At 37.4% G+C, this 27,642-nt stretch overlaps 1 protein-coding gene across 1 annotated transcript in view; it reads right to left on the bottom strand.

The window, feature by feature from the left end:
- Positions 1-27,642, bottom strand: part of HECW2 (HECT, C2 and WW domain containing E3 ubiquitin protein ligase 2) — a 364,266-nt gene that overhangs the window by 53,107 nt on the left and 283,517 nt on the right. The window contains exons 16-19 of the mRNA XM_072812656.1: positions 25,721-25,823; positions 21,414-21,510; positions 5,845-5,928; positions 283-392 (exon numbers count right to left, since the gene is read on the bottom strand). Of these exons, the coding sequence (XP_072668757.1) occupies positions 283-392; positions 5,845-5,928; positions 21,414-21,510; positions 25,721-25,823 (394 nt within the window). The remainder of the gene's footprint in view (positions 1-282; positions 393-5,844; positions 5,929-21,413; positions 21,511-25,720; positions 25,824-27,642) is intronic.

The following is a 27,642-nucleotide window of genomic DNA, read 5'->3' as shown; positions in this document are numbered from 1 at the left end:
TATTAGGCACTACCTAACATAACACAAAGTAAATCCTCTATCTGAGTATATCATACTGCTGACATTTATCTTCTTATTCTGGAATGGCATTATCTTCCTGTCACAATGAATGGCCATGGGAACAAGCCAGTTTTAAGAGACACCAAGTGCCACACAATATGTACCTGTGCTAACACTAAAGATGTACCCAAAGTGTTCCCTTACTGCCCTTTGTGAAGGACAGAACATTGAACTGTAGGGTAGCTTCTCAGAGGATTCACTGTGCACAGCAGGCGGACTTACCCGGCGAGTTCTGGGGAGAGGACACAGGGGAACCACGTGGAGACTGACAGTAGCTGGGGTGAAGTAAGGCATGTGGAGGCACATAAGACATTATCTCTTCTTCAAATAAACTGGGGAAAGACAAGAAAGCAAGTGCATACTTTAGCCAAAAAGGGGGGGGGGAAGCCTTGTTTCCACATGAGTAAGAGTTGATTTCTCACTCTGAGGTCCGGCTCACATCCCAAAGGGAGCACTTGTCCCCCTACTCCTGTAAGTCGTTCTTGGGGCAAATAGCTGTCTGTTGCAGCTCATGTGAAACCTATGGTTATGTGCCTCTTTTCCTACCAACTCTGGACAATGGGATTCCTATTTTGCCACTTTAATCTGTGAGTCTGAATTTACATGTTTGCTTGAACAATAGTATGTGGGCTTTTAGATTTGAGAATAAGACTCACACGTAACACACAATGTTTATTGAGAACCCATAATGGAGACACAAATTATGTTCTTTATCCTCAGTCTAAGACATATATGACAGAGTCTTAATATTCAAAGAGTTTAGGATTTAATTGGAGAATTAAAAGCAAAATAAAACAAAACACCTCCTACATAATTACAACTGCTAAATAATTAGCTCCCTTGTTTACTCTGGTTTATAATGTTTTTTTAAATGTGAGGTTTTTGATATTAGATTATGCAATCCAGTGTATTCTTTCTTCTCCATATTGAAGTTTCTTTTTCTAGGACTCTCCTAAAAGACAATAACCATGGACATGAAATCTTATAATCTCAGACTTTTCATTAAATATTAGGATAGGATAAAAGTACTATTGATTGCACTAAGCTCCTGACATTTGACAAATACTTGACAAAGTAGAATTAAAACAGCAATAAAAGTAAGAGGACTTGTGTCTTTTAATTAAGAGGAAGAAGCAGGTTTTCCTCAAACTTGGCCAAATCTAGAAACCTGTTACCTGTTTTCAGAAAAATTCAGAAAAAAGTGGCAACAGTTTATTATTATAAAGATCAAGGAAAGGATTCTTAAGGGTTATCAACACCATTTCTCAACTGAGGCAATTTTGCCCTCCTTCCACACCATTTGGAGACTTTGGGGGAATGTCTGAGGATACTTTAGTTGTCATAATTGGGAGAAGGTAGGTTTTTGGTATCTAGTGGGTAGAGACCAGGATACTGATAAACATCTTACAATACACAGAATAGCTCTCTGAAACAAAGATGTATCCAGTCCAAAATGTCAATACTTTTGAAGGTGAGAAAACCCTGGGTTATAGCAATAACAACTTGATAATTCTTCTCTAGTTCTTTATTTACATGCACACATCTGCTAGACCACTGCAGGAAAAGATTTTTAGACATGATATTATTTTTTAAAGCTATCTTTCCACTTTTAAACTATTAAAGTAAAAAAGTGGGAATCCCTAGGTGGCTCAGTGGTTTAGCGCCTGCCTTTGGCTTAGGGCGTGATCCTGGAGACCTGGAATCGAGTCCACATCAGGCTCCCTGCATGGAGCCTGCTTCTCCCTCTGCCTGTGTCTCTGCCTCTCTCTCTCCTCTGTGTCTTTCATGAATAAATAAATAAAATCTTTAAAAAAAAAAAAAGTCAAAAAGTTTTAGAAGCAGAAGTAGGAAATAATCATATTTATAATACCAAGTTAAGGACTTTTTTTTTCTTTTCTTTTTTTTTTCTTTTTGCCCGGTCCCAAAAGCCGCAGACAAACCCGCAGCCGCCCGACTCCGTACCGTTGGTGACTTGGCCCAAGTTAAGGTCTTAAGTCATTTTTTCTTTTTCAATAAATCAATAGCCACTGGAATAATGTGAATTTTAAATTAATTGCTAAGGAATAGTCTCATGTAATAGTTGATATCACAAAGATCTGTAAACCTATGGCTAAATTAACTGAAGAGTAGGAATTAGCACCCTTTCTTTAGATACCTACATCTGTCTCCCTTTGCTCCATGACATTTATCATTTCCTTTAAATATAACCAATACTCCGGAATCGTTCGTATCAAGAAAAATATTTTACTTGAAAAATTTAATACACAAAATGTAATATAAAATAAAACATTTGATTCATATCATCCAGGATTAACAAATGTTAACACTACTATTTTTGCTTCAGACAAACATACATGCATACTTACACATCTTTATATATCTGCATGTACATGCATATATGTCTGTGTATGTGCATTGTATATACAAGCCCCTTTGTTTTCCTCTGCCATGACTTTAATATGGTATCCTCCTCCCATAGTTTTATATTTTGCAATAAATATCCATAAATAAACAATATACAGTTTTGCCTTATGCACTAAAAAAACTACATAGTGCTAAGTAAGTATATAGCATTCTTAAACTGCTTAGTTCAATATATTTCTGACATCTATCCATGTTGACAGATAAGAATCTAGCATATTACTTTTCCTACTATGCAGTTGTCCATTCTATGAACAAATAAATTTCTTTATCTCATTTGACAAATATTTAATTTTTTCCAACTTTGTGCTATTATCAACAATGGTGCAGTGAAGATCCTGTATATACTGCCTTGGGCACATGCGAAAGAGTTCTTAGTATAAATATGGTATATATTTAAGAGCAGAATTTCTCAGGCTTAACACATACGCCTTTTCAACTATACAAGATATTGTCAAATTGTGTTCTGAAAAGGTTGTAGAAATTGCAATCCCAAGTCCAGACAGTATGAGAGTCCCTATTTCTCATTTGATATTATCAGACTTTCTGGCTTTTTCAAATCTAATGTATGAAATACTATCTCATTATTGGAAATTGCATTTTATGATTGCTAGCATCTTTCCCATAAGTTCACCGGCTATTCTTACTTCGATTTCTATGAAATGCCTTTTTTATACCCTTCATCTATTTTTCTTTTCAATTCTATTCTTCTAAATTGATTTAAAGACATTCTTTGTGTATTCATAATATCTTTGCTTTATACATTGTGAATATATTCTTCTACTAGTTTGTTAGCTTTCTTTATGCTTTTATATGTGGTGTCTTTCATTATATAAATTTTAAAATTCTAACATGGCCAAATGTATCAATCATTTCATATATAAGCTTTGATAGAGGTATATTTTTTATAGGAGTTGAGTTAATGAAATAATATATGAAATAGAATAATCAATAACAGCTGTAACAAAGTCATCTAAAAATTCTTGAGTTTTAAATGGAGGTTTTTGAAAATAATCTCACATAGGCTTACTTTGAATTGAATAATTTCCTACAGCTATGGCATCTCTATATTGCAGCTTGCTGATAATCAAGTCCATTTGGACCAGGAATTATTTTCTTTTTTAAGAAATAGGGGTACCTAAGTGGCTCAGTCGGTTATGCTGGTTTTACCTCAGGTCATGATCTCAGAGTCCTGGGATCAAGCCCCATGTCAAGCTCAATGTGAAGTCTGCTTGTTCCTCTTCCTCTGTTCTCCTCCCTCTCTCTCATAATTAAATATAATCTTAAAAATAGACAAAGTATAAAAATAGACACAAAGTCTTTCGCTATGCATACAACTAGTCCATTGCTTGAGTTTACAGTCATTGATAACTCAAACTCCAAAGTAAAATAAAAGTAAAATAAAAAATAAAGAACTGAGATCTCAAAATGTTTCCATAACTATTAAACATTATTTTTTAAGAGTTTATTTATTTATTCATGAGAGACAGAGACAAAGAGAGAGGCAGAGACAAAGGCAGAGGGAGAAGCAGGCTCCATGCAAGGATCCCAATGCAGGACTCGATCCTGGGACCCCGGATTATACCCTGAGGCAAAGGAAGATGCTCAACCCCTGAGCTACCCAGGCGTCCCTAAACATTATTTAGTAAGTATCCACATGTAATACATTGTGTCATCACATAAAATTATGAAAATAAATACATTTGATCATCTAAGTTAAGTAAGTCTAGAACTTAATGACATCATTTGCATGTAATAAATATAGAACTATTACATAATAAATGACTTTCTCATACTTCTCCAAAGGCCTATTAACTTCAGAGAACATGCTGTTTCCCCATAAAGGAGAAAATGTAGCCTTGCTCTTTATGTGTGTGTGTGTATGTGTGTATACGTGTGTATCTATACATACACATACATATACATACAGAAAACTGATATATATATATTTTTAAATTCAAACACATAGAAACTCATGCAAAATGCAATGTTTACCAAAGTACAAATATTCTAAGCTATATTGTAACTTAAAATATTTAGGGCTATACCATCTAAAGATTATTTAACTAAGAACAGGTGAAAGATCATCATGATTTCTATTTTGTTTTCATTAATTCCTGAAGCAGAATTCTTTATTTTAAATGAAAAACCTAAGATTTCTAGAATGAAGCAAAAGAGTCATAGTCGAGCCAGAACTTTATAACAAAACTATTTTATTACCAACCAAACTATGGTAGAAACATTGTATTACATATTAATTGACCAAGAGTCTTCCTGACCATGTAGCACACTATATTATATTCTGTTTTCAGAACTAGCTTAGTACAATACTGTCATGGGTCACCCCTTAGACTGATAAGTGACCCCTGCCTCCCAACAGGTCTTGTTCAGAATCAAGTGAAGTGAAGTCTCTGTGGGAAGTGATTATATCCCTTTGAATTATGCTCCAACTATCCAGTAAAGGAAAATAATTTTTTTACTTCAGTTTTACAAATATGGCAACTATTATGTAGGCAGCTAGAAATGGTTAGGGTCAAGATCATCATGAATATCATGAATGAAATCGTTAGCACTCTGGGATAAATAAAACATTGTGTGGTATGGTTCAGCCTGACTTTCCCTTTAATTCTTTGGAGGTTATGATGGTAAGTGTCCCAACTACTAGTAGAGCAAAGCATTATTTTATTCTAGCTTCCTACATTTAAGGGTTAATATTAAGAATGAAAAATCTTTCAAAAAATTGCTAATTTCCTTTTCTAAACTACTCTAAAATTTAAAACCAAAGCTGACCTAATCAACGGAAAAGAAAATATAATTGGGTAATTTTTATGAAGGGCTATCAAGTTGACAATGAGTACCAGTGATCAAATTTCACCTTTCTGATCTAATTTCCCAAATCTAAGCTCTCAAAATCATTAAAAAAAAAAAAAAAGTCAAATCAGGAAAAAAAAAAAGAAAAAGGCAAAGCACATTTGGAGGAAAAATTTGAAATAAAAAAATAAATAAATATGACCTCTATTCTACTCTAAAGAGGTAAGTAAGCCCCGTATGCCTTTGCATTCCATTTTGTGAGTGGGACATTCTATCCACTGGCCTTTACTAATAACCTTTTCCTTCTCCAAAATCACCTCGTTTATCAACAGGGGGAAAAAAAAATCAAACAGATGTCAGAATAAGAAATGTAATCTGAAATGAATCATTACTAAACCAGCATCCTACAACTTTCACACCATGAGTATTCCACAAATCTTTAAAGAATAATGGAGACATTTTCTGGCTACTAATATCAGAGTAGTGTTTTCTAAAGTGCTCCCTAAATCTGATGGCTGAAGACTTTCTATGTCAAAAGCGGGTGTCACATACCTCAGCAACATAACAAGGTCTGCATCACTTGAAAGACGCACCAATCCTGGGGTCCCTTCAGTTCGGATAAATTGGATCTTCTCCCTATTCAAGCAAAGAAACAGTTCAAAATTTACATGGTAGACATTATGAAACATGACTCAGTGCCTTAGGCACCATTTCAAAAATAATAGTCACAACATTTTATTTTTTTGTATCTACTATGGGGTAGCTAATGTTTAATATACCCAGGAACACATATCCAATAGAGACATGGTCGTTGCTTTCAAGGAGGACCCATGAGCATCAAAACTGCCCTGTCCTAACACTGGAGAAAGATTCCTTTATTGCTTTTATCATTTCGCTGCTCAAGTTCTACTACAGGCGGTAGTACCATCCAACCAATACAACTCAGTCTCTGCTTTGAGTTAGAGCCTGTTGTGGGCTTGAATCTAAGCAACTGTTTAGGCCATTCAGGCTGATTCCCTGTTATTCCAAAAAGTGAATGTGTAGGGATATTCATCTATTTTCCTGGGGTTATACTTCTAAATTATGTGTGATGAGCACATTCCTACTGAGAGGCAGATAGTATCTAATCAGTATATACTCAATAAAGAGGCATATGTCTCTTTGAAATAACTAAAAACCTGAAACACTTTTAGTTACTACAGTTAGTGGGATAGATTATGTATATACCTGTGCAAATGTATATATTCTTCTACCTACATATATCAAACCCAATTGTGAGGGATTTCTACCATTATTTTATTTATAGATATAAGTAATAACATCATGTTTTTCTGTTTGATGAGCCATCATCATGCTGCTATTTTCAATTCTTTATATGAAAACAATTTTAATAAAAATTTCCCTGTTACTTCCCCTCATTTACATGATACTATTTCAAAGCATAGTATATTAACTTCTATAAGACAAGAAAAAAAAATAAGAACATAAACTACGGTACTGAAAGCATTTCATTTGATAGTAACATAGGAATAAACACAACTATGCAATTTTACTCAAAGTGCTAATGATAGCATAGTGTGATTTTTGTACAGTATGAAATAAAATATTGATCTTTGATATAAGTATTTATTCAGATTTAGTTCCTCTTTATAGATGATCTTGTTTTTCTGCTTGATATTTTCCCTAAAGTTCTACTGCATTTTATATTTCCAAATTCCAAATTTCTTCTTAATTATTTGCAAGCCTGAAGACAATGAGGGGAAAGGCAAGGTTTAACTGTTGAAATGGAAAACCCATAATGTACAGAAAAGTCCACTGATTTGCTCTCAACCACATAGCTTACAAGGACTGATAAAGAATTTGGCTGCTTCTGGCTAGATCCATTTTAAACAATATATTAGTATATGAAACATCTTATCTTTGGCATTGCCAAATTTTCTTTTCCAACCTTTGAGTTACACATACATATACCTAAGAAATGAATGTCAGACACATATATAAAGAAATTGTTCAGAAGGGAAAAGCCAGCCTTTCTGCTTTGTTACTTCAGTTTGAAGGCTTGAACCAAGCAGAACATTTTCCCTCAAATGCTACAATCTCATGTCTGAAGCACATGACGGAAACCAAGGCCCATTATCTGGTGAATGATTTTTTTGGTACAAGATATGAAAGTTGGTTTTAAAAAGCTACATTAAAGAGAAATCATCGTGGAGAAAAAAAAAAGAATAATAACCAAAGAAATACTCTTATAAGGGTCAGTAATAACATGCTTTGATCTTGAAGAATCAAAAGCTATCTGCAACAAACACAGTTTATCTCCTTGCCCTATCATCACAATGAATCAGGCAAACAGAATACACGGGAAAACAAACAGGGCACACGCTCTCCTCCACTTCTTCAGCTGGAGCTAGACAGAATGAGGGGGGTGATGTAAAAGATACCACGCACTGGACTACGGTCTGTATGCTTCCTGGGAATAAGGAAAAGATCATAGCTTCCTGAGTCACAGGATGACAGGGTAGGAGGACTTGGTGATGGGCACTGATTGGGGTACTTGATGGGATGAGCACTGGGTGTTATGCTATATATTGGCAAATTGAACTTCAATTTAAAAATTTACAAAAAAAAAAAAAAAAGAAAGAAAGAAAGAAAAAAACCCCAAGGATGATAGGGTGAAGACAAGGAAAGACAGCAGAGGAAATATGCTAAGTGGGGAACTTTTCAACCCTTTCCAGATATTAACTATTAGGCAGGGAGAGCAACTGGTCTCATTCTTTAGGCCAGAACATACCATACGCCAGAGGAAGCTAGTTTTCACCAGGCCAGCTCATTTATGGCACTGACAAGCTATGGGTCAGCCACTGGAGCATGTCCCCAGATGCACACCATACCACTCAGTACCTTCTTAGGCTAAGATTCATTCCTTCTTTCAGCAAACATTCTCTTAGTGTCTAGATTGTGCTGGGCACCATACCCCATACTGGGAATCCAACAGGGTAGAAGACCTAGTTCCTTTCTCAAAGAGTTCATGGTGCAGTGGAAAAGAGATAGTCAATTCTAGTATCATATAAAAATATTGAAGTTGTCCCATTTGCTTAACTAATTCTGGTTAGGGCTTCTAGCCACTCCTATTCCACAGAGTCCTTTGTTTTTCTTTTCTTTTTTTTTTAAATAAATTTATTTTTTATTGCTGTTCAATTTACCAACATACAGAATAACACCCAGTGCTCATCCCGTCAGGTACCCCCCTCAGTGCCCGTCACCCATTCACCCCCACCCTTCTCCCCTTCCACCACCCCTAGTTCGTTTCACAGAGTTAGGAGTCTTCATGTTCTGTCTCCCTTTCTGATATCTCCCACACATTTCTTCTCCCTTCCCTTCTATTCCATTTCACTATTATTTATATTCCCCAAATGAATGAGAACATATAATGTTTGTCCTTCACCGACTGACTTACTTCACTCAGCATAATACCCTCCAGTTCCATCCACGTTGAAGCAAATGGTGGGTATTTGTCGTTTCTAATGGCTGAGGAATATTCCCTTGTATACATAAACCACATCTTCTTTATCCATTCATCTGTCAATGGACACCGAGGCTCCTTCCACAGTTTGGCTATTGTGGACATTGCTGCTAGAAACATCGGGGTGCAGGTGTCCTGGCGTTTCATTGCATCTGTATCTTTGGGGTAAATCCCCAGCAGTGCAATTGCTGGGTTGTAGGGCAGGTCTATTTTTAACTCTTTGAGGAACCTCCACACAGTTTTCCAGAGTGGCTGCACCAGTTCACATTCCCACCAACAGTGCAAGAGGGTTCCCTTTTCTCCGCATCCTCTCCAACATTTGTGGTTTCCTGCCTTGTGAATTTTCCCCATTCTCACTGATGTGTGGTGGTTTCTCATTGTGGTTTTGATTTGTATTTCCCTGATGGCAAGTGATGCGGAGCATTTTCTCATGTGCGTGTTGGCCATGTCCATGTCTTCCTCTCTGAGATTTCTCTTCATGTCTTTTGCCCATTTCATGATTGGATTGTTTGTTTCTTTGGTGTTGAGTTTAATAAGTTCTTTATAGATCTTGGAAACTAGCCCTTTATCTGATATGTCATTTGCAAATATCTTCTCCCATTCTGTAGGGTGTCTTTTAGTTGTGTTGACTGTTTCTTTTGCTGTGCAGAGGCTCTTTATCTTGATGAAGTCGCAATAGTTCATTTTTGCTTTTGTTTCTTTTGCCTTCGTGGATGTACCTTGCAAGAAGTTACTGTGGCCGAGTTCAAAAAGCGTGTTGCCTGTGTTCTCCTCTAGGATTTTGATGGAATCTTGTCTCACATTTAGATCTTTCATCCATTTTGAGTTTATCTTTGTGTCTGGTGCAAGAGAGTGGTCTAGTTTCATTCTTCTGCATGTGGATGTCCAATTTTCCCAGCACCATTTATTGAAGAGACTGTCTTTCTTCCAATGGATAGTCTTTCCTCCTTTATCGAGTATTAGTTGACCATAAAGTTCAGGGTCCACTTCTGGGTTCTCTATTCTGTTCCATTGATCTATGTGTCTATTTTTGTGCCAGGACCACACTGTCTTGATGACCACAGCTTTGTAGTACAGCCTGAAATCTGGCATTGTGATGCCCCCAGATATGGTTTTCTTTTTTAAAATTCCCCTGGCTATTCGGGGTCTTTTCTGATTCCACACAAATTTTAAAATAATTTGTTCTCACTGTCTGAAGAAAGTCCATGGTATTTTGATAGGGATTGCAGTAAACGTGTATATTGCCCTGGGTAACACTGACATTTTCACAATATTAATTCTGCCAATTCATGAGTGTGGAATATTTTTCCATCTCTTTGTGTCTTCCTCAATTTCTTTCACAAGTGTTCTATAGTTTTTAGGGTATAGATCCTTTACCTCTTTGGTGAGGTTTATTCCTAGGTATCTTATGCTTTTGGGTACAATTGTAAATGGGATTGACTCCTTAATTTCTCTTTCTTCAGTCTCATTGTTAGTGTATAGAAATGCCACTGATTTCTGGGCATTGATTTTGTATCCTGCCACGCTACCAAATTGCTGTATGAGTTCTAGCAATCTTGGGGTGGAGGCTTTTGGGTTTTCTATGTAGAGTATCATGTCATCGGCGAAGAGGGAGAGTTTGACTTCTTCTTTGCCAATTTGAATGCCTTTAATGTCTTTTTGTTGTCTGATTGCTGAGGCTAGGACTTCCAGTACTATGTTGAATAGCAGTGGTGAGAGTGGACATCCCTGTCTTGTTCCTGATCTTAGGGGAAAGGCTCCCAGTGCTTCCCCATTGAGAATGATATTTGCTGTGGGCTTTTCGTAGATGGCTTTTAAGATGTCGAGGAAAGTTCCCTCTATCCCTACACTCTGAAGAGTTTTGATCAGGAATGGATGCTGTATTTTGTCAAATGCTTTTCTGGATCTAATGAGAGGATCATATGGTTCTTGGTTTTTCTCTTGCTGATATGATGAATCACATTGATTGTTTTACGTGTGTTGAACCAGCCTTGTGTCCCGGGGATAAATCCTACTTGGTCATGGTGAATAATTTTCTTAATGTACTGTTGGATCCTATTGGCCAATATCTTGTTGAGAATTTTTTCATCCATGTTCATCAGGGATATTGGTCTGTAATTCTCCTTTTTGGTGGGGTCTTTGTCTGGTTTTGGAATTAAGGTGATGCTGGCCTCATAGAATGAATTTGGAAGTACTCCATCTCTTTCTATCTTTCCAAACAGCTCTAGTAGAATAGGTATGGTTTCTTCTTTAAACGTTTGATAAAATACCCCTGGGAAGCCATCTGGCCCTGGACTTTTGTGTCTTGAGAGGTTTTTGATGACTGCTTCAATTTCCTCCCTGGTTATTGGCCTGTTCAGGTTTTCTATTTATTCCTGTTCCAGTTTTGGTAGTTTGTGGCTTTCCAGGTATGCGTCCATTTCTTCTAGATTGCCTAATTTATTGGCGTATAGCTGTTCATAATATGTTTTTAAAATCGTTTGTATTTCCTTGGTGTTGGTAGTGATCTCTCCTTTCTCATTCATGATTTTATTAATTTGAGTCTTCTCTCTCTTCTTTTTAATAAGGCTGGCTAATGGTTTATCTATCTTATTAATTCTTTCAAAGAACCAACTCCTGGTTCTGTTGATCTGTTCCACAGTTCTTCTGGTCTCGATTTCGTTGAGTTCTGCTCGAATCTTTATTAACTCTCTTCTTCTGCTGGGTGTAGGATCTATTTGCTGTTTTTTCTCTAGCTCCTTTAGGTGTAAGGTTAGCTTTTGTATTTGAGTTCTTTCCAGTTTTTGAATGGATGCTTGTATTGCGATATATTTCCCCCTTAGGATTGCTTTTGCTGCATCCCAAAGATTCTGAACGGTTGTATCTTCATTCTCATTAGTTTCCATGAATCTTTTTAATTCTTCCTTAATTTCCTGGTTGACCCTTTCATCTTTTAGCAGGATGGTCCTTAACCTCCACGTGTTTGAGGTCCTTCCAAACTTCTTATTGTGATTTAGTTCTAATTTCAAGGCATTATGGTCTGAGAATTGCAGGGGACGATCCCAATCTTTTGGTATCAGTTCAGACCCGATTTGTGACCCAGTATGTGGTCTATTCTGGAGAAAGTTCCATGCGCACTTGAGAAGAATGTGTATTCAGTTGAGTTTGGATGTAAAGTTCTGTAGATATCTGTGAAATCCATCTGGTCCAGTGTATCATTTAAAGCTCTCGTTTCTTTAGACATGTTGTGCTTAGAAGACCTATCGAGTATAGAAAGAGCTAGATTGAAGTCACCAAGTATAAGTATATTATTATCTAAGTATTTCTTCACTTTGGTTATTAATTGATTTAAATATTTGGCAGTTCCCACATTCGGGGCATGCATATTGAGGATTGTTAAGACCTCTTGTTGGATAGATCCTTTAAGTATGATATAGTGTCCCTCTTCATCTCTTACTACAGTCTTCCGGGTAAATTTTAGTTTATCTGATATAAGGATGGCTACCCCTGCTTTCTTTTGAGGACCATTTGAATGGTAAATGGTTCTCCAACCTTTTATTTTCAGGCTGTAGGTGTCCTTCTGTCTAAAATGAGTCTCTTGTAGACAGCAAATAGATGGGTCATGCTTTTTTATCCAGTCTGAAACCCTGCGCCTTTTGATGGGGTCATTAAGCCCGTTCACATTCAGAGTTACTATTGACAGATATGAGTTTAGTGTCATCATGATATCTATTCAGTCCTTGATTTGTGGATTGTTCCACTGAACTTCTTCTTAAAGGGGAATTTTAAGAGGCCCCCTTAAAATTTCTTGCAGAGCTGGTTTGGAGGTCACATATTCTTTCAGTTCCTGCCTGTCTTGGAAGCTCTTTATCTCTCCTTCCATTTTGAATGAGAGCCTTGCTGGATAAAGTATTCTTGGTTGCATGTTCTTCTCATTTAGGACCCTGAATATATCCTGCCAGCCCTTTCTGGCCTGCCAGGTCTCTGTGGAGAGGTCTGCTGTTATCCTAATGCTCCTCCCCATAAAGGTCAGGGATTTCTTGTCTCTTGCTGCTTTAAGGATCTTCTCTTTATCTTTGGAATTTGCAAGCTTCACTATTAAATGCTGAGGTGTTGAACGGTTTTTATTGATTTTAAGGGGGGATCTCTCTATTTCCTGGATCTGAATGCCTGTTTCCCTTCCCAGATTAGGAAAGTTTTCAGCTATGATTTGTTCAAATACATATTCTGGCCCTCTGTCTCTTTCGGTGCCCTCGGGAACACCAATTAAACATAGGTTTTTCTTCTTCAGGCTGTTGTTTATTTCCCTTAATCTATCTTCATGGTCTTTTGTTTGTCTCTTTTTTCCTCAGTTTCCCTCTTTGCCATCAACTTGTCTTCTATGTCACTCACACGTTCTTCCACCTCGTTAACCCTTGTCGTTAGGACTTCTAGTTTGGATTGCATCTCATTCAATTGATTTTTAATTTCTGCCTGATTGGATGTAAATTCTGCAGTCATGAAGTCTCTTGAGTCCTTTATACTTTTTTCTAGAGGCACCAGTAGCTGTATAATAGTGCTTCTGAATTGGCTTTCTGACATTGAATTGTAATCCAGATTTTGTAACTCTGTGGGAGAGAGGACTGTTTCCGATTCTTTCTTTTGAGGTGAGGTTTTCCTTCTAGTCATTTTGCTCAGTGCAGAGGGGCCAAAAAAAAGTTGTATTGGGAAAAGGAGATAGAGGAAAAAAAAGGAAAGAAAAGAGAAAAAGAAAAAAGGAAGAAAGAAAGGAAAAAAGAGAAGAAAAAAAGAAAGAAAGGAAAAAAAGGGGTGGGGGAAGCAAACAAATCAAAAAGCAAAAAAAAAAAAAAAAAGAAAAGAAAAAACACGGTGGAATATCTTCTGCTTCTGTATACTTTAAGTCCCTTGACTTCCCCTGGAACTGGTCCGTCTCGCTGGTCTTCTGGGGGAGGGGCCCGTTGTGCTGATTTTCAGGTGTTAGCACGTGGGGGAGCTGCTCTGCCCCTGCCTGGTGCAGGGCTCAGTGGCGGGTGTTTACCCTGTGAGGCCCCTGGAGGAACAACTGCAGTGGCCGCGGCAGCTCTGCAGCCCTGGAGTCAGCTCCCGCAGTAGTTCCAGAGCTCTCCGTCTGCAGGGCCTGGAGGCTCCGGGCGGGGCCGCTGATCTGCTCAGCTGGGGCAGGAGCGTCCTTGCTGTCCTGGGCCCTCCCGGCCTCTGCCTGTCCCGGGGGAGGCCAGATCCTGGGCTGTGTCCCGGTGCCCTGTGCTCCGGGGCCTGCGCTGTTGGATTCGCGCTCCCGCCCCGCAGCCCCCTCCACGGAGCCGCCCCCGAGCCCCCCGAGCTGCTCCAGGCCCCGCCGTGCGCGCTGCAGCCCTTAGGGAGCTCGGCGCACTCTCCCAGGGCGCAGGTGTCTGTTAGTGTCCCCGGGAGCCCGAGGGCATCCTCGCCCTCCTGGGTCCTGCTCCACCTCCCCGCGAGCCCCTTTCTGCCCGGGAAGGTCGGTGCAGCTCCTGCTTCTCCGGGACGGGGCTCTCCTGTCCTGGGGACACTCGCCCCGGCCTCAGCCCGGCTCCTCGTAGGCCCCTCCCCCTTGGAGGCCTTTTGTGTCTTTATTTCTTTTTCCCCGTCTTCCTACCTTGATAGAAGGGCGAACTCTTCTCACTGTAGTGTTCCAGCTGGTCTCTCTTTAATTCTCAGGCTGAATTCATAGATTTTCAGGATAATTTGAAGGTTATCTAGGTAATTTGGTGGGGACAGGTGATTTGGGGACCCTACTCTTCCGCCCTCTTGCCCCTCCTCCACAGAGTCCTTTCATATAAAAAGAGAGGGCACTGGTTTACTGACTGTCAAGAGAGTAGATCAAGGTTGAGGAAGAGAAAGCAGATATCCTCAGAAATGTCGTCAATCTTTTCTAAGAAAAGCAAAACCAAACAGGAACTACTTATTGGTTGTTAGGTATTTGCTTAATATTCCATAGACAAGTATTTATCAAACTTGTGTCCCTGTCTACTAGAAATCTATAGACATAATCTCAAGTCTGGGGGAATCTAAAAATTCTGTGTTTTCACAATGATGATCAAACTGCTAATGTTGTGGCCAGCATATTCCGGATAATCTGAATAACATTTATGACTGAATAGAGCCATTTGACTTCAGTTCCCCTGTTTGCAACTTTCAAAGTGTTGGTGAGCAGCCACTGAGGTTGGCAGGGCCTTGACGTTAACTATGATAACAGCAGTCCGTCTACAGCTGACACACAATTCTCTTACCAATTAAAAAGACAAAACTCTTCTTTTGCGGTGTTAATTCACATAATGACAATGATGAAATGAGTCAAGGTTATGTACATATAAACTGCCACAGGCTAAAGAGACAACAAAATAAATGGATTTAAAAAATAAATATAAGGGAAGGGAGAAGAAATGTGTGGGAAATATCAGAAAGGGAGACAGAACATAAAGACTCCTAACTCTGGGAAACGAACTAGGGGTGGTGGAAGGGGAGGAGGACGGGGGGTGGGGGTGAATGGGTGACGGGCACTGAGGGGGGCATTTGATGGGATGAGCACTGGGTGTTATTCTGTATGTCGGTAAATTGAACACCAATAAAAATAAAGTTATTAAAAAAAATAAAAGTAAATTATGCATTGATGCTAACTAAAGCATAAAAGATGTCATGGTTTATTCGAAGAACAAAATTTTACCATAGTTTACGAATAAAAAAGGAGCAGTAGCATCATCACCGGGTACATTTAATAATATACTTTTTCTTTGGGATTGCAGTTGGGGGTATTTTTTTAAATATATATATATTTTTTTATTTATGATTGTCACACACAGAGAGAGATAGAGGCAGAGACACAGGCAGAGGGAGAAGCAGGCTCCATGCACCGGGAGCCCGACGTGGGATTTGATCCCGGGTCTCCAGGATCGCGCCCTGGGCCAAAGGCAGGTGCTAAACCGCTGCGCCACCCAGGGATCCCTAGTTGGGGGTATTAAAAGAATTGGCTCATCAAAACAATGAATTAGTAGATGAAAACAAAATTAGTAGATAAATGAGTAGATAAGAATGACCTATTTGTTAAGAAAAATAATGACCACGATATTGTCACAGATGCACCTGATGAACCCTTAAGATACAAGATCTAAATGAGATACAAGTCAAACTCAAGTGAAGCAAAAAGCATAAATATATCCTTCTACTGATATGGTTTCAATATTGGTGATTTGGCTTCTGAAAAACAAAATCTCACATTCATATCATTCAATTAAATGTTACTTTTAAAAGTTTTTACTTAACTTCTATGTCTTTTGGCTTTATAGTTCATAAAAGCTATAAGAAGTTTTTGCATATTTTATATTTGTGTACACTTATGTTTCATTAAAACAAAAGTGATTAAGGTTAATATTGTAGATCTGCAGTATTTCTTTTCCTTTTAGAATGGAAAATAAGTTTCAGCTCTTAACAATTTTCCATGAGTCCACTCAGTGTCTGAAATAAACATAACAAGCTTGAGAAATATCATTAAGGATACATATGACTCTGATTAGAGGGACATTGGAAAGTTACATTACTATGTTTGTTCACATTTATTTTATAAATTTACAGAGTTCAAAGGAATCAGTGGCAGTCCTTTAATTCCTATCTTGACTGCATTCATCTTAATGAAGAAATTCTATTTCATTTTAGTGGCTTAAAATGAGGATTAAGATGACATTCAAATAACATTTTATCACTTGTGCCTCTCTGCATGGGTAGGTTTCTCTCTCTGTGCGCTTAGAATACATTTCAGGACTTCCTCCATTGCACTTTCTCACTGGGCCACTCAGTTACAACAAAGATTCCTTTGGAAACATTAATTTCTTGAGAGCAAAAGCCCTTCCTCTTTCATTTTTTATGTTCCCCAGGTACCTGGCTTTTAGCTGTGCACATTAGGAATGCTCAATAAAACAGAACAGGCACAAGATTTGTCAATGCCAAAATAAGAATTGGCTCCTAACAAATTGCCCTACTATTTTTTGTTGTGGCAGAGAGAAAAAGAGAATCAGAGAGCTGGCATCAGATTATTTGCTAAAATAGAGCCCCCTGAGGGAAGTGCAAAGACCGGAAAGAGGCAATCTTTTAATGAGAAAACTCACAGCTGTGGTAGCAAGATGCTAAACTGTAGTGTGTGACAACCTCAGGAAAAAGCCACTAGCCATTGCTGTATTTCAGATGCCCATAATATTTGGATCTTTGTAACCACTTCCTCAAGTGTACAGAATCACCCCAGAAGATCAACTCTAGCAGAAGATCATTTGAGGACAATGAACATAGTCTCAAGACCGGAATTCCCACAGAAAATACTCTCATTGAAACTAACCAACATTTTTGGTGAAGTTAAGAAGGGCACGTGATCAGAAACAATCAAAAGCAGCAATGCCTCTAAACCACAAAACTCTCTGGATTGCAGACTCTGCACACATGGTTCCTGTAGATACAGCTCAGTGACACCTTCAAAAATACATGTTTTAAAAAACTGCCCGAGGGCAATTTTAGAGAAATCTCATGACTTCTCTAATGGTATAAGGCCAAGAAAGGAAGATTAGCATTCATTACTCACTTGGTTATTCAAATTCTTTATTACAGTCACAGAGCATGGTCTCACTTGAAGGATAGGGCCATGCAGTAGAAAGATCAACTTTTCTTTTTACTTCTCATTCGATTTGGAAATAGAGGTCCACTGTGATCACATGACTTTCATGGACAAATAGAAATGGAATCATCCTGGACCCCAACATAATTATCACTGATGCCTGGGGAAAGCTGGACTAATAGGAAATAGATTTGTTGGCTAGACCTAATAACCACCCAAGAGAGATTATTTTCAATTCTTAATGCAGTTTTATGACATCTAGATCCTTACTCATAACATAGTGTTGTACAAATACCAATAACAAAAACTTTATTGAATTTGTATTTGTTACATTCACCAAGATATTATTTAAAAGTTCCTAGTATGATTAGTCTTTCCAACGAGAGCCAATAGTAGGATATAGTAATCCATGGGGGGGGGGGGGGGGCAGTACCCACGTGAAGGAAGTAGTACTGACGTTTAAATGTTGACTTTTATAGACAAAGAAATAAATCTCTTCTGAGATTTAAAAAAAAGGAGACGATAACTTCATAGCATCACCTTTACACAACAAAGTTAGAGGGAGCAGAGATTTAAATATAGCATTTTAAAGCTAAAGCCATATTCCGTTGTACATGCTACCATAGCCATTCTACAGTAAAAGATACACAAGTAGAGTGTCAAGGAAGAGGAAGCCATATATGGATAGAAACTAAATAAACTGCTGGCTATCCTCTGGTTTAGGAGGAATCACAAGCTAAACAGGAAAAACAACGTAAATAGATGTACCCATCTGAAAGTGCCAAGGACTAACACTTTTCCTCATATTATGGGGAGAGAAAGAATGGATATTTCTTTTAAGTGACCGTGCTACGGATGAGGAAGAGCTTCACTAGTGTTGAGGATCCTTGCTCAGTTATCCTTGGCACACAATTACTCAGTGGCACAATTCCACCTATAAATCTTTTATCGAAAGTTAGCACTGAAATACGAGATTAAAGAACCCCAGGGGGCTCTCCACCTCTGCATTTGTGGGAACACCTTTTATGATGCAGTTTTTAACCATATGAAACACAGTGTTCTCTTAGATACACAAACTTCCCCATTGCGTTGTTGTAATAAGCAAAACACTCAACTACAAAAAACTTTTCAGAAAAGAAAAGTGCACTGTGACAGACGACTCTGGGTAAGAGGAAGAGCATTATCTCATTGATTTATGTTCCTGCTTCCTTCTACTTGTCACAGGAGCATATGCTTTTTATGGTCAAATGCTGTAAATAGTTTTAGAAAGTATAAGATGGAAGTTAGAAATAAGTTGGAATAAGATGTAAACTTATTTCAAAGCTTACCAAATAATTTCTTACCAAAAGATTACCATGTAAGATCTATGTTAAAAAGAATGCTCAGCTGAAGACACTGGGGGTCACTAAAAAAATAAAAATCCTTACCAATCTTTAGGTTAGAGACTTTTAAGACTCTGAAAAGCAGAAGGAAAAACAAAAACAAAACTGAAAGCTACCAAGTGGGGCCAGCAGTTTTTTACTTTGTTAAGATCTATTAAAGTTCTGTCAAAAAACTGAAGAATCATGATACTGTTGGAGGCCTCATTCAAGTAGATTAAATCATCTAGTACCTCCAATGGAGGAAATGTAAAGATATGTAAAATTCCTGTAAATAATACTGTGGAGTGAAGAGCAAAAGCAGAAATCTTCTTCAAAAAAAAAAAAAAAAAAAAAAAAAAAAGAAATCTTCTTCAGTCTCCTTTTTTGTGGGGGGTGGGGTACCCTGACAGGAAGAGAAACTAGCAGTGTGTGTGTGTGTGTGTGTGTGCTGGGCCTAGAGCTGGTGGGAAAGAAAGAAAATAGAGTTCCCCTTATTTTGTGGTTAGCAAAAGAGGAGAGATTTGGGTTCTTTTATTTTGTTTTGTGGTCAAGAATTTCTAAGATCTCTCAGTGGACAACTGAGGAGTTTATTTCTACAATATTATTAACTAAAACTTCTTACATGAGACTACCCAGTGGACCATGGATTACAGAGTGGATGCCATAATATACAAATACGCAAAATGAGATAGCTCATCTAATTTCTATAATGTTCTTGTAACTGAGAACAGAATGCTTATCAGGCTGGGAAAGGCACTAAGACTTGCATTAGATATTAACTACTGTGAAACTGGGATTTCTGTGTAGGCAATGTTTATAGTCATACTTGAAATTACATGTAGCCTTTAGCCTTTAGAAACTTTAGACAATAATGACAATTTTAAAGCTATGAGAGACTGACAGGAGATGGGGAGTGAATGAGATGGGGAGAGGAGATTATAAGGTACAAACTTCCAGTTATAAAATAAATAAGTCATGGAGATGCAATGTACAGCATGGCAACTGTAGTTAATAAAATTGTATTGCCTATTTGGAAGTTGCTAAGAGAGTAGATCTTAAAAGTTCTCATTATAAGAAAAGGATTCTGTAACAATGTATGGTGATGGTTCTTAACTAGACTTATTGTGGTGATCATTTCACAATATATACAAATACTGAATCATTATGTTGTATGCCTGAAACTAATATAATGTTGTATATCAATTATGCTTCAATAAAATAAAAGATATGAGAGACTAAGAACGTAAGAATTGGTAATTTGTTTTCAAATCAACAAAAATCTCTCTCTCTCTCTCTCTCTATATATATATATATATACACACACATACACACACACACACTCACTATATGCAGAGTACTATTCTTGATATTTAAGCAGTAGAGGAGACATAATGAGTTGAATAAGATCCATATTTGCAAGGAACTTATAATTTAGTTCGAAAATAGAGTATAAGTAAGTCAAATTATAACACAAAAGTCACATAACCAAAACAGCATAAAGGACCATGTGATGATACACTACATAATTATCAATTAGTGTCTAAAACAGAGGTTATTACACCTGGATGAGCTACTGGAATTAGATGAAGAGGTTTTAAGATATTAAATGCTTGAGCTGTCCCCTGAACCTCCTGAATTAAATTTCTGGACAGGGTGTAGGAGGATACAGGGTGTAAATTCAGAGAAGAGAGAACGGTTGAGAGAGAGAAGACCTGACATTTTATATTTTACAAAGCTCACCAGCTGATACTCATGAAAAGTTTGGTACAACTAAGTACAGTAGTATTAGAGAATCACTGTTGTGGGCCAAGATGGCACCAATTGGAAAAACATATTTCTACCAATAAAGATGGCATATGAACCAAATGAGCTTTGAGTTATGTCAAATTTTAAGTAGAAATTCGTATCTTTTTCCATCTCTGCTGATGCCTACAACAATGAGGCTGAGAAATACTAGCTAGATCTTGAAAGCAAGAGCTCACAGTACAGCTGAGAGGCTTCAAGTAAGGGTATCTTGCATTGAGTTTTAAAGGAAAGACCTTCCTTGCCAAATGCACAAGAGAAAAACTTGCCAGGGAGCAGGAACAGCATGTATTCAGGAAAGTAAAACTGGGCTTAAGTGTGATGCATTGAAGAGCTGTTTAGAAGAGAGGGTTAATGCAGGGGAATACTGGATGGTGAGGAGTATCAGATTCCTTCCTTGGGTTCCACTATGTTTTTATTAAAAAATGTAAATACTGAGCCTAGGATTTTATAAGTCTCAATTCAGTAAACTGTTACTTTTGTTTACTTAAACTAATTCAGAGTTAGTGTCTTATTATTTTCATTATAATCTGCACATCAAGAATGTATCCTTGGCCATGAATTTTTGTTTATTTTTCATATATATTCTTTAAAAGGGTTCTAGGTTCTTTTGTCAATCTTATTCAATCTTTATAATTAATAGATAAAAGCCAGGACTACAATGACCTGGTTGTTAATAACATAAAGTATTTGTGCACAAGATGCCTTTGGTTAGACTGCCATAAAGAAAGAGTGAATTTCCAAGATGATGGTCAGTGTTACTGAAGATTTAATAGTTAGGGCTTGTGGAACTTGAACCAAATACCAATACTACAGTTACCTGAGTGAATGATTCCTGGTAAGATCAGGTTGACGCTCCTGCAGAATTTCAAAGATGTTGGGTTGGCGCAGAAATGCAACAATCTTGTCATTGTAAGCTGAAAAAATCAGAAATTGTAACAATACTTTAAAAAATCTGTTATTAGGTTTATGTACATAAATCCAAACTTAAAAAAGTCTGTTTTTTGGTTAAATTCTTTGTAATCAAAGTCATAGTTTGGAGCTACTACAGATGCTTAAATTCCAAATTGTGTCTACCTGTTATAGGACTTTTGGACTTAGATCTAGTAGGTCTGATGTAAGCACTAATTTTTTTTTTTAATTTTTATTTATTTATGATAGTCACACAGAGAGAGAGAGGCAGAGACACAGGCAGAGGGAGAAGCAGGCTCCATGCACTGGGAGCCCGACGTGGGATTCGATCCCGGGTCTCCAGGATCACGCCCTGGGCCAAAGGCAGGCGCCAAACCACTGCATCACCCAGGGATCCCTGATGTAAGCACTAATTAAACTCATCCCATAAGACATATTTATTATCAAATTGCAGGAAGAGATCACTAACAAGATTCTAGATATTGATTGTTTTTAACTACTGCTTTACCAAAAATCTCATAAGCAACTGTTAGAAATGGAAAACCATCTTCTGATTAAATATCAGCCATTCAGAGAGATAGACAGCATAAGAGTTGCCCAAATACAATAGTGGTCTGAAAACCGAAGATATTGATAAAAGAAATTGAAGATGACACAAATGAATGGAAAGGTATAATATGCTCACGGATTGGAAATATTAACACTGTTAAATGTACATATTCCCCAAAGTACTCTACAGACTCAACAAAATTCCTATCAAAACACCAACAATGTGGTGCCTGAGTGCCTCAGGTAGTTAAGCATCTGCCTTCAGCTCAGGTCATGATCGCAAGGTCCTGGAACAGAGCCCTGCATCAGGCTCCCTAATTAGCAGGGAGCCTGCTTCTTCCTCTCCCTCTGCCCCTACCCCACTGGTGCTCTCTCTCTTGGTCTCTCTCAAATAAATAAATAAATAAATAAATAAATAAATAAATAAATAAGTAAATAAATAAAATCTTTAAAAAAACAACTTTTTTTTTTACAGAACTAAAACAAACAATCCTAAAATTTGTATGGAACCACAAAAGACCCATAATAGCCAAAATAATCTCAAGAAGGTATAATAAGAGGTATCATAATCCCAGATTTCAAGCTAAACTACAAAGCTATAATAGTTAAAATAGTGTGGTACAGGCACAAAAATAGACACACAGATCAATAGAATAGAATACAGAGCCCAGAAACATACCCATGCTTATATGATAAAGTAATCTATAATAAAGGAGGCAACAATATACAATAGGGAAAAAACAGTCTCTTGAATAAATGGTACTATAAAAACTAGGTAGTTATATGCAAAAGAATGAAACTGGCTCATTTTCTTACACTATCCACAAAAAATGAACTCAAGATGGATTAAAGACCTAAATGTAAAACCTAGAGCCACAAATTCCTGAAAAAAACAAAACAAAACAAAACAAACATGGACAGGAATCTCTTGATCATTGGCCCTAGCAACATTTTTCTGATACGTCTCCTCAGGAACAAAAACAAAAGCAAAAACAAACTCTTGGGATTATACCTAACTAAAAAGCTTTTACATAGCAAAGGGAACATAAAAAAAATGAAAAGGTAATATATTAAACATCAGGGGAACATATTTGCAAATCATCTATCCAATAAGAGCTTAATATCCAAAATATATGAAGAATTCATTTAACTCAATACCAGAAAACAAATAATCCCATTGGAAAATGGGCAGAGGACCTGAATAGACATTTTTCCAAAGAAGACATACAGACAGCCAACAGATACATGAAAAGATGCTCTACATCGTTAATCATCAGAGAAATACAAATCAAAGCCACAGTGAGGTATCACCTCACATCTGTTAGAATGGCTAGTATCAAAGACAAGAAATAACAAGTGTTGGCAGGGATGTGGAGGAAAAGGAACCCCTGTTTACTGTTGGTGGGAATGTAAATTGCTGCAGTCATTATGAAAAATAGTATGGAGGATCCTTGAAAAGTTACAAACAGACATATCACATGCTCTAACAATTCCACTACTGGATACTGACCTGAAGAAAAAAGCACTAATTCTAAAAAATATATCCATCTCTCTGTTCACTGCAGCATTATTTATAATAGCCAAGACAGGGAAGCAACATAACTGTCCACTGATAAATGGATGAAGATGTGATTTTGTATATTATTCTATATATAATAGAATATTACTCTGCAATAAAAAATAACAAAATCTTGCCATTTGCAACAAAGTGAATGGACCTAGAAAGTGTTATCCAAGTGAAATGAGTCAGGCAAAGACAAATATTGTGTGATTTCATTTATGTGTGGTCTCTAAAAAAACAAAACAAATGAACAAACAAAATCAGAAATAGACTCTTAAATAGAGAACAAATTGATGGTTGCCAGAGGAGAGAGGGCTGAGAGGACAGACAAAACAGTTTAAGGGGATCAAGAGGTGCAAACTTCCAGTCATAAAATAAATAAGTCATGGGAATGAAAAGTACATCACAGGGAGTATAGTCAATAATATTATAATAATTTTGTATGGGATATACACTGAGTAAAGTATAGAATTGTGGAATGTTGTACATTGGAAACTAATATAACATTGTATGTCTAGGTCAACTATACTTCAATTTACAAAGAAACAGTTGTCAGCAACAGCTACTACCAAAATGTAGAGGACAAACCATTTTCAAATTTTATGTGGAAATAAATGCCATTTTGTCACACGTTTACCAAACCAACTATACCAACAGGTACAACATAATTGTTGTATATCATCAAACTATGTATATAACATCAAAAGAAAAGAAAAAATGTATTTTTGTCAAACTGGCTAATGTCCACAGAAATTTTAAAATAGTTCATTACAATTCATTAAGGGCTCTAATAATTAATTCCTCTTTTGTCAAGAAAACCAATTTGTTTACTTAAGATTATTCATCTTGATTATATCTGATTCTAATCAGAAATATAGATAGATTTCACCCACAGAATTAAACACATAGATTCTCAAACATCAGTGATCCTACTTCAGTCAACGCTCTTGTGTTCATAAATATGATCAAGGAACATGCTTTACTTTAACAAATGGCCAAATAAAAGAAATACAACATTCTAAACATTTGCCAGTTCAAATTTCAGCTGCATCATGCTGCCTATGCATATGTATTTTAGTTAAATGTGAATAAAAGTCTTAAAATATTATCTGCTAACATGGAAACCCATTGTCAAACCTGAAGTCTACCGAACCACACATTTCATCATATGTAAATAATGAGATCACTTAAAATTTTTTTTTTAAGGAAACACTTTTACAACTGAAATTTTGTCAGTGGGTTTTTACATTCTATCTACAGAGACTAGATAACTTTGTGAGCAACAATTTTATAAGATTTTTAAATTCTCTGTGCAATAGTATCCTATTCGTAACACCATGATAAAATAGACTGTTAGGTTTGGATCCAAGATTTCTTCTTGTCCAGTGTTTGTCAAACTTCTTTAGTTAAATAATGGATGGGAATTACTTTATATTTCATGTTAAATTTTCCTTAAAGAAGTGAAAACTCTGAGATAAAAACAGACAAATGGAGAGCTACTCAAATTTAAGATGAAGCAGGGGGCCAATATGGCCTGCTTTAGGGCTCCAGGTATGAAAACTGATCGACTTCAACCTCACCATGTGAATAAAAAAGTTGTTCTTTAGGCAATTAATTTTTTTTTTTATTTCACAAGTTTGGAGGCTCTTGCTGCCTTGTATTTGCTACAAATACACAGCTCTTTACCAAAATTTTAAGAATGTGGCATCATCGCTTTCCTATTATCAGGCTACAGTAGGTTCACCCAACTATTTAAATTTGGTCCCAAGCATTAGATAGATACTAAGTATATGCTTGTCCAATGCTGATTTTGAAATGACCACATAATATATTTGCCACAATAGCTTATTTTTCTTTACTTCAACCATCTAATAAGACAGCTCTACTCAGAAAAGGTAGAATAATATAAAAAGAAATCTCATCCTGTAGGATTTTATATGACATGAGTACTTTGCAATTCCAATCAGTTTCTTAGGGATAATGCAACAGTTTCTCATTACCGGGCAAAAGTAGCAGGCTGACAACAGGGAAGTATTGGCACAGAATGCATGATTCACACTGATATGAAAAGTGAAAATAAAGATTTCTAGAAAGGGATGACATACCCACTGGAACCATATCCTGGTACTGTGGCCTACTGACTGTATTGAATGTACTTGATGGCCTGGGAAGAACTGGTGGTCCTGTATGTCGAGAATCTTCTCCTACCTGCAAATAGAAGGATCCTTTATGTTCTGCACCAAGACCCGGACTGGCTTAAATCAGCACACCAAGCCTAGTTGTTCAAAATACTTGACAATGAGCATTAAGTACCAACTGATCAGAACAGAAGGCAGCTGAGGAGCTGACATGGGGCTCTCAAAAGCTCTGCTTTAGTGGTTGAACTGAACCCCCACGGGTTGGGGCACCCATGTCCTTGACAGAGGTCCAGGCAGTGACTATGTACCAGGTGGTAACAGAGGTAGTTCCAGATGGGAACAATTATCGGGGCTGTAGAAGCTAACCAGCAGACCTGTTTGTCAGGACTAACCTCTGTTTTGACAGAACAAAACTCTGCAACAATACATCAGAGAGAGAACTTGGGAAGTATCAATGCCAGGTTACCCCTTCTTTCAGCCAAGGCAGGTCAGGGGAATCCCTGCTCAGTGGAGGCTAAAGAGCAGCTGGCTTCGTGTGGGGTTCTGAGTTGGTGTGTTTTCTCCTTAGAAGCAATTTTACATGCCTGTTAGAGCACCCCGTACAACAGCTCTTTCTGGTTTGAACCTCCCACACCAGGGAACTAATCACAGCAGATGTGAAAGAGCTAAATAAGGTTGCCCCAATCTGAATTATTTATTGTACCTATTCTAGATTTAGAAACTCATACAAATGAGTAGATCAACAAAAATGCCCATTAATAGTCCAATCAGTATACGCTAACATTGCTTTAGCTTGTGTTTTAGCAAACCCCCTGCAGTATTACGGAAGTCTATTCAGACAACAGTAGAAAGGAAGTATCAGAGAGTAAGAGAGAAATAGGCAAAATAACATACTGGATTTATAAACTGTGGCTTTAAAAACAGAGCTTCTACTCCCACCCATCCAAACCTTCACCACCATTTTATCACCTTGTTATCTGTTAGGTGTTTGGTGAGGGTTTTTCTAAAGGCCCTAAAACTAAAAACACGGTTCCCATTCTACACTGCTTGCCTATCCTTCAAGAATGCTCCCACTCATTCTTCACGGTGTAGTTCAAACAGCCTCTCCTTGATGAAGCCTTCCCCTCTGATCAAGCTGACACTAAATGCTCCGTTCTCTGAGCTCCCACAGCACTTGGTACACATTTTTTAAGCAGCTGCCATTATGAATGTCATATACATTTTCATACATAGTTGTATTCATTTGTATTATGGTTAGTTTTATCTATTTTCTCCTTAATAAAAACAAGGAATGTATGCTATTTGTATCCTTCACACCAACCACTATGTTTCTACACTACAGGTGTTTGGTAAGAATTATCTTGTTGGATGGCAGATACAATTAAAATTTCTACTACCAAAAAAAAAAAAAAAAAAAAAAAAAAAAAAAATTTCTACTACCTGTGAATATTTGCTAAATGAGTATAAGAGAGTGGGTGGAAAGACTTCTGTGTATGACGAGAAGTTTCTCACTCTGCTTCTCTTGAATTATCGGCTTTGAAGAGTAAAGTCAGCCACTCTCAAGAGGAGACTCGATCATTAACCAACCTTGTTTGTCAGTCACAGAACTTATTTCAATATGCGAACATATACTTGCCCTCCTGTCAATATGTGGTCACGCATCATTATTTTCCAGAACAGCCAACTGTCTTCCCTTCAACACCCCACTTCTCCAAACCAGACTGTCAGATAGTGGGCAAGGCCAGATAAATGTGTGTAGCACTGCAGAATGTGCAGGCTTCCCACAGCTGTGCCAGAAAGCCCATTCCTGTCAATGGTCTGACAAGCCTGGGGCTCACTGCTGAGTTTGTATGAGGTTATCTCTGTTCCATTATTCAGTCTCCATCAGC

This window comes from Canis lupus, chromosome 36 (genome assembly GCF_048164855.1).
Source record: "Canis lupus baileyi chromosome 36, mCanLup2.hap1, whole genome shotgun sequence".
NCBI lineage: Eukaryota > Metazoa > Chordata > Mammalia > Carnivora > Canidae > Canis > Canis lupus.
This window is presented reverse-complemented; position numbering and strand designations above follow the sequence as displayed.